General features: G+C 32.1%; 2 protein-coding genes across 2 annotated transcripts; one reads left to right on the top strand and one right to left on the bottom strand.

Moving 5' to 3' along the window:
- Nucleotides 1-369: 369 nt before the first annotated feature.
- On the top strand, nt 370-822 carry LOC127082668 (uncharacterized). Its single transcript, XM_051022895.1, has one exon. The coding sequence runs from the start codon at nt 370-372 to the stop codon at nt 820-822; it is 453 nt and encodes a 150-aa protein (XP_050878852.1).
- A 5,687-nt stretch (nt 823-6,509) lies between these two features.
- On the bottom strand, nt 6,510-7,909 carry LOC127083678 (aspartic proteinase CDR1-like). Its single transcript, XM_051024013.1, has one exon. The coding sequence runs from the start codon at nt 7,898-7,900 to the stop codon at nt 6,560-6,562; it is 1,341 nt and encodes a 446-aa protein (XP_050879970.1). The 5' UTR covers nt 7,901-7,909; the 3' UTR covers nt 6,510-6,559.
- Between the last annotated feature and the right edge of the window lie 822 nt (nt 7,910-8,731).

Genomic DNA, 8,731 nt, shown 5'->3' with positions numbered 1-8,731 from the left:
CTAACCTTTCCTTTGGATAAATAGAAGTGCGGTGGCGACTCGAATTGTATGATTTACTTTTGATTTAGTCAATAAATATAAAGGTAACGAATACCCCGCTACAATATCAAAACTCCCACTGAAAACCCCATTACCCATCATTATGAACCTCCCACTGAAACTATCCCCACACCACCAGAACCTACACCTCCAAGATCTGAACTAGAACCCACCTTTCCCACCCTGGAAGAAGCAGTAACCTTATTTGTTAAGTCTTCAGTGGCGAAGATCAGATCATTATCTGAAAACTTTGGTATCAATGATGATCTCTCTGTAGTGAGGATTCACTAGAACAGAGTGATCATATGGATGACCTCTGAGGCTTTCAAGATGAAAGGCCTCTCTAAACAAGTCCGAAATGACTTCATTAGAGAAGCTGGAGAGAGGTTGCGGGCATGTCTGGCCAGAGAGGTAGAAGAGAGATCTAGAAGAGAATATAAAGAGAAGGCTCGCTTGGAGGAAGAACTAAGAGTAAGAGAAGATGCAGAGAAGGCCGCTGATGAGGCTGCTGCTGCTGAAGCTGAAGCCAAAGCAAAGGCTGATGCTGAAGAAGCAATACGCATAGCTGCAGAAGAAGCTGCTAAGGCTAGGAACGACGCTCTGACTCAGGGGGAGCAATCTCATTTTGATTTCTCTTCTCTCGTATTGAAGACTCTGGAAGAGCTACAGAAGGAGCAGCAGATAGTGAGAGCAAGACTGGATCAACAGGACTCTGTCAACTCCAACATTCAGAATTTACTGACTCAGTTGCTTCAGAGGATGCCACTGCCTCCGAACCCTTAGGCACTTAGGATTTGTTTCTTGCTTCCTCTACTTGCTTATTTGATATGTATTGTCTAAGTGTTTTTCTCTCTGTTATCAACTCATCTGTACCTCTTCTTCATATATGAATTATCTTTTGCCTCTATGCTTTTGTCTAAGTCTTTTTGAGTCTGACAAAAAGGGGGAGAATAAAAATAGCTATGATGAAATAATATCTAAGCCTCTTGCTGCACTGCGCATATTTAAAATCATATGAAAATCCTAAGCTTTGTAGAAAGTATCTAAAAACAGGCTACTACGCAAGGAGATCTGGTAAGAACATCTAAAATTTATCGTGATCTATCTCAGGGGGAGTCGTCACTCATCTGACTCTGAGATAACTTTTTTAAATCCTTGTTGAAGTATCATTGTTTCATCATCATTCTTAGGTTTTTGTCATCATCAAAAAGGGAGAGATTGTAAGAACAAGATTTTGTGTCTACAATTCATCTCTAAGGTTTTGATGATAACAAAGGATGAAAAAAATTGGTACCCTAACAAATTTATCTAAATGTGTAGGACTCTAATCGAAAAGGGATCAGATATACATACATCTGACAATCACGTAAGTATAGAATAACAACTTAGAATATATTTAATCAGAGGTTCTGACTCTGAAGAAAAGAAAGCACACAGAGTCCGATGGAGAGAAGACTCGGACACTCTGAATCTGAACAGTGCACTCAACGGATCTCATGACTTTACACTCTGAAGAAATCACTATCAGAAAGACATCAAGAAATTCTGAAGTCAATCTTCTTTCAGCCACTATCTGAAGATATACACACTAAACAAGAACATCTGAGCTCCGCGTACTCTGACTCAAGGACAATCACAAAGACTTAGCTACGAAGCCTTCTGTTTTTTGTATGAATCTATTTTTGGAAGAGATTTAACACGCTCCAAAATTGCTATGGAAAGGACAAAGAGATTAATGACATTAAAAGTCCATCATTGCCAAGATATCCATGAATGCCTTAACTAACGGTCTCTTTATTAAATCTCTATATAAAGGTTGGATCATCTTCTTACAAGACAATGAAGCATACATGAGAATACTGCAACGAAGTTCTGATATCTTTTATTCTTGTTCAATTTTTTTCCAGACGAGTTGTTTCCCTAAGTGTGAAATATTTTTGTTCTTATATTGTGTAACTATTGCTTACCTAGAAGCACTAAACACTTCATTGTATCTTTCAAATAGTTGTTAAATATTTTCTCAAGTGACTTGTGAAGTCTGTAAACTTGAGAGGGATAAGAGATCTTTATTTTCTTAGACGTTTTTCAGTGTAATCTTTCAAGATTAGTGGATTAAGTCCTTGTTAAAGGAGAAATCACCTTGGCGGGGTGGACTGGAGTAACTTTGAGTTTCAAGCGAACCAGGATAAACTTCAATGTTGATAGCCTTCCTTTTTGTGTGTGTTTTATTTGCAAAAGTTTTTATTATCTGTGAAAACAATTCAAACCCCCCTTTCTTGTTTTTCTCTACCTTCATATCTTTGTCAAATTTTATGGCACGCTGAAAGCTAATAATATCAATCCCACCGCTATTCAGCTTAGATTATTTCCCTTCTCTTTACGGATAGAGCTCGTGCTCAACTACAATTCCTTCTTGCAAACTCCATCACAAGTTGGGGTGAGCTAAAAGGTGTGTTTCTAAAACGATATTTTCCGCATATTAGAAGTGTGACATCAAATTTTAGCAAGGAAGAGGGGTAATCACTATTTGACACTTGAGAGAGTTTTAGGGATTTACTGAGATTATTCTCATTTCATGAGCTTGAAAAATGGCTCATAGTCCACATCTTTTACAATAGTCTCCTTTATTCAACAAGGATGGTCCTTGATATGGATGATGGTCTACCTTATGATTTGCTCTAACGACATAGCATATAATCTTATTGAGGACATGGAAAAAAACCACCACTTGTGGGGAAATGCCCGTGAAATAACTGCAAAAGAAGCCCCTCAGAAAGGTGGACTTTACGAAGTTAGTCATTTTGACCATATGAATGATAAGATATATGCCCTATATCAAAATATTGGAAATCTAAGAATCACCCATATATCTTCTACTGCGTGTGTATCGCTTTCTTTTAAAGTTTATTGAGTTAATGGATATTCTGGTGCTGATTCTAAATGATCCTCGTTGTGGAACTAGCCAAGAAGGTATTAATTATCTTAATGATAATCAGGGAGGGAACCCATACTCTACTATGATCTAGGGTGGAGAGATCAACCCCATTTTTCTTATAAAAATAATTCTCCCCAGTTTGTATCGAACACTAGGCCTCATTGTTTCCAAGTACACATGGGTTAAAACATCCATGTGAAGCCCAATCTGGAAGTAATGATGGGAAATTTCATCATATGTCAAACCAAGCAGAAAAATGAATTCAAAAACCAACTTCTGCATATGAGTGAAGTTATGAATAAGCTAGTACCCAAAGTAGACTCCATAGCTACCCATAATAAAATATTGTCACTCAAATCGCCCAAGTTTCTCAGCAACAAGCATCATCAAATGTCCTTTCTAAATCCTTTCTAGGATAGCCTAAACAAAATCCAAAAGGACATATAAATCCTATAACAACTTGGAGTGGAAATATATTTTAGGGACCTAGTGAGAAAATTAAGGAGAATGAGAAAAAAACACGAATTGCAAGTGAGGTTGTGGAAGAACAAAAAGAGAAACCATATGACCATATAATCCTCCTAACCCGTTTCCACAAAGAATTCTAAAAGCCAAGATAGAAGAACATTTTAGGAAGTTTGTTGAGGTTTTGAAAAAGATGTATATCAATATTCCTTTCACTAAAGTGATATCCTAAATGTCATATTATGCATAATTCCTTGAGGAAATTCTATCAAAGAAGCGGAAACTAAAAGATACCTGAATTGTAATGTTAACAAAAGAGTGCAATGCTATAGTCCAAAATAAGCATCCTCCAAAATCAAAAGATTCTGGGAGTTTTCCAATTCCCTTTTTTATCGGCATAATGAGTTTTGAGAAATCTTTTTTTGATTTAGTGGTGAGTGTGAGCTTGATTCCTTTGTCATACTATGAAAAACTAGGCCTTAGAATATCTCTGCAGCTTGAAGATAGATTAGTTAAGTACCCATTAGGAAATGTGGAAGATATGCAAATAAAGATACACATCTTATCATTCCTACGAATTTCTTCATAATGGACATACAAGAGGATACTGAAATTTGGATCCTATTAGGAAGATCCTTACTCGCGACAACTAGGACAGTCATAGATATTAAGCAAGAAAACTCACGTTTGAAGTAGGAGGTGAAATTATTGAGTTTATTGCACATACTTTTAAAAAGTATTATTGTGAAAGACTTTTGATGCAGTTTTGACATAATTGAAAAACATGCAAATGAGTCCCCTTATAAACCAATCCCCTTGATAGAGTGGAAGTATACCTAGTGAGTGTTATTAGCCATGATAAAAAAGATAAAAAAGACGAGGCTTATGAGAAGTTATGCTTCATAATTCAAAATGTGTGTGTTTGAGTATAAACATTATGCTTTAAGTCAATTATTCGATTTTTTGGAAAAAGAACCATAATTGATATTATTTCAAGTCATGTCAAAAGTAGAATCTCAAAACATCGTCGAAAACTTGAGTTTTGAGATTTTGGATATGTGATTCGAGTCACACATCCCGTTGAGTCGAATCAAACAACGAGGAAGAAAATGCAAAAAAACCCACACTTGGGAGAGTTACGATCGTAACCTAATTTATAGGCATCCATAATTCGCTTTTCCTCGAGTGGTGGGGAGACCAGAAGGCAATACAACTACAATGTCAAATTAGGGGCCACCCGTAATTCCTTCTATTATGCATCAAAAAGTTCACATTTTCAAGCTTAAAAGCCTCACTTATCATAAAGGGGATGAAATCCCTAATCCTTCAAGTAATTTTATAGCTAGAAGCCTAACTAAGGAACATTGATTCAGATTGAAATCTTAGTTGTACATGTATAGTTGTTATACGGGTAAAACTTTTTTCCAATAAAAAGGAAGAAATAACAAACTAAATACATATAGGGAGTGACATATCTCACTGCATATACTGTTTATATGACCTGGAAGCAGAGCTAAAGTCACACAGATTTGTAATAAGATGTTGATGTTCCCATAAACTAGACTTGGATTGTGGGAACCATTGCGGTTATGATCTGTGGGTTCATATAGGTGTACGAGATAACACGTTATGTCTCTATAATATTTTAAAATTCAGACCAAACTCGCTGGTTCCACCAGTTGGATTGGGAACCAGAGCTGAATCTGGTCCGGTCAGTTTTAAAAATCTCTAGTGGGTCAAAACCGGAGTAAAACCAGAAAAACCGAGATGAACCGTTCAAAACAATTTGAACCAAAGAACCAGAGCGGGTTTTATAAAACCGTTCGGTTCAAATAAATGCATCAAATTGGTCATTATTTATTTATTTCTTTACAACATTTAATATGTCAATATCAAAACTTAAAACATTCTTCAGTCACAAAAAAAAATTCCTTATTTTTTTAGAGTGATACAAACTTCTAAGTTCTATCATTCCGTTATTGTTTTTCTTTCAATCAACTCAATATTGATTTGCGTTCAAGTAAATATTGTTTGCCATTGTCAATTATGAGTTATTGATCGTCGTTCACCTTGAATTTGATTATTATTGTGCAATTAATTATGTTGTCTTTGTTAGATCATTCTAATCATGCTTCTTCTTGAATAAATTAGTATTTTCATTAAAAAAATATATGTTGTATTGTTACTTTTTGTAATTATATCTTATTTTATTTAGGCATTCTTAATTATTTGAATTTTATTCTAGTTATTATGTTCTATTATTTTAATTTTTGTTTGAATTAGTTTAATTAATTTTATTGTAATTCTTTAACTTATTCAAATTATTTTTAAATGAAAGTTTAAATTAAGTGTACATCTATGATGTACTAGTATATGTAATATTGATATTATTGTATTAAGTTTGTAATAGATTTTTGAAATATTTATTTTATTAAGATGTGAGTATATGATTGTGTGATATATCTATGAAATTTATAATCATAGTATTAATTTATTTAAGATATGATTCGATCGTAGATTTAATCGGTTGAATTAATTGAACCTTAAACCAAATGTTTCATTACTTCCACCTCTAGTCCATTTTTAAAAACATTTCTCAATAGTGTATGGATTTGATTACATCCCTGACTTCCTTTTGATATGTTTAGCATCTTAGATATTTTATGATGTCTTCGTAGATAGTGGTAGAAGGTTACATGTGACAGCTGGCCACAGAAAGAACTTCTAGATGTAACAAGAACTCCATTGATATTATTTATCTTACCCCCATGTGTATTTCTTCATACTGGTAATCAAGTAACAAGTAAAGGAAAACAAAGATGGCATGAAGAGGATGCTTAATGTTTATTAGTTTTTTATCTTTCGTTGTCTATTCCTCCTCTCTTTTTTATGTATTGATAAATTGATGTATTATGACATACTTTTGATATATAATGTATTATTTATATGAACTTCATAAGTGGGATGCAATATTATAAAGAATCCTTACTAAAAGGCTACTAAATCCAAAATAAAATCTTTAAAAATAAAATTTGAGATGATCTTAAAGAGACATAAAATAAAATACAAATTTTATTATCAATTTAACAAATAAATGAGGTAATTAATCTTTATCCTCATTCAATATTTAGAACAATCAGTAGGTTTGAACGAGACAATATTTTTTTTGAGATCATAACCAACCAAATAATTCATTTGTACATTGTGTCCAAAGATGCCTAAATCTCGTTCATGTGGGAAAAAAGAAAAACATTCAATCCCTTCCGATAAAGTTCTAAAATAGCCCCTAGAATCCAATTTAATATCTCCGCCACTAAAATGTGCAATAATTACCGGAAAGATTGGTTGTTTGGATGTGGGTTGTTTGGATGTCGTATTATAACAAAGAAGTTCACCACTATCATCATGAAAGCGCTCTAGTTTAACCATCTTTTTAACGGCTGATTCTAACCTATGGTAAAAATGACGTGGAACAAAAGTTATAGTTGTACCAGAGTCAAGTAAGATGTTATGTGTAGAAGCATTTATTCCTTTATTTTTAAACCCACTGTAGGTTATTCTTTTACTTCCGACACTAACTGCTTTCAAATTTAGATAGTAATAGTCAGTTTGATTGTTTCCTGTCATTTTGACCATAGGAGTTGAAACAACATTATTACCAGAAACAATAGCAGCATCTCCAAAATTGAGTTTGCTAGACATATTAACATTTCTATAATCAATTAGACAATATGAGAATCTTTCATTAAAGGAAGATCCTAATTGTTTTATAAGTGACATAGGCCCGATTGCAAGGCCAACTACACCTGAACTTTTTCCAATATCTGGAAAAATATTAGTGTGTCCACATCCTATAACAATTTTAGGAAATGATACCATAGATCCGGAGGTTGACTCTAATGTAAGTGTCTCTAAAATAAGATCTCCTTGTGTTTTTGATCCACGACCATAATCTAATGTATATTCACAAGAATCTCTATCATTAGAACAAGAAATATCTTCTTCCTTAGATTTGCATCTACTAGAAGAACATGAAATTTTTTGATAACTCAAAGATTTTGAAGGATTAAAAATTGGAGTAGTTTGGTTGTAACATATATTACAAGGTTTACATTGAATCCAAATTAAATTACTACCTGAATCCAAAGTACTATAGACCTTAAATGGTGGGGTGCCAACATAATAACTCATTAGATATTCACCATCATCATAGATTAAAGATGACTTAAGTTTGTTCTTAGTAAAAGAAAATTCTTTGGTGATATAATTGGCACGATTTATAGAACGATGTAAAGCATTGATGGTTTTTTGGGATTCAGTTTGTGTGGGATTGTAGAGTGGTGATTTATAAGAATCACGATGAATGAGTTCGACACTAAAACCATAGTTTATAGCATGTGAAAGAAATATTAAACTAAAAAGACAGAAAAAAATAAGGATAAAGGATGAAAATTTTGACATTGTTTTAGATATTTGAAGGAAATCTTGATATAACAAATTATATTCTTTCATGCTTTTTATAAGACGAGAATCCACGTAGACGGAAAGATAAGAACAACATAATTTAAATAATTAAAAATAATTAATACTTTTATCACTGGTTTATTATTTTGTTGGTAAAAACTTATAAATGTTAACTATTATACCTATTTTAAAGATTTGATTTGATTTTTATTTTTTATTTCCGAATATGATTGATATATCTCTATTCAATGCACACACGAAATTTAAATGGAAATATTTAATCATAGGAATTTCATATCGTCCTTAGAGATTAATATATACTATATTTTATCACTATTATAAGAAAATATTTATGAAATAATTAATGAATTTTAATCAATATAAAGGTCATATACATTTGTTATTCAATATTATGATAGTGAATAGAAAATCATTGTTTATAATAATGAATAGAGAGGCTATATTTTAAAAAATAATTATAATAATATTTTTTTAGTTTAGATTCAAAAATAATTGTATAAATATAATAATTAGATTGAATGCATTTGTGAAAAAAATTAAACCTCCAATGCATAAATATTAATATTGTAAAAAACAATAAAAACTTTTGATTTCAATTTATATTCATATTTATTTATGGAGAATTAAATAAACATATAATATGGTAAACAATTATATGTATTTGATTTGACATTAATAGACAAAAAAAGATTTGATTTGAATTTTTCGTTTATCTAATATGGTTAAATATTTCTATTCAATGCTAAAATATTTAAATTTGAAATATTTAATCATGAGCATTTCATATTTTTTTGAGATTAATATATA

Source organism: Lathyrus oleraceus, chromosome 5 (genome assembly GCF_024323335.1).
Source record: "Lathyrus oleraceus cultivar Zhongwan6 chromosome 5, CAAS_Psat_ZW6_1.0, whole genome shotgun sequence".
NCBI classification, from domain to species: Eukaryota; Viridiplantae; Streptophyta; class Magnoliopsida; order Fabales; family Fabaceae; genus Lathyrus; species Lathyrus oleraceus.
This window is presented reverse-complemented; position numbering and strand designations above follow the sequence as displayed.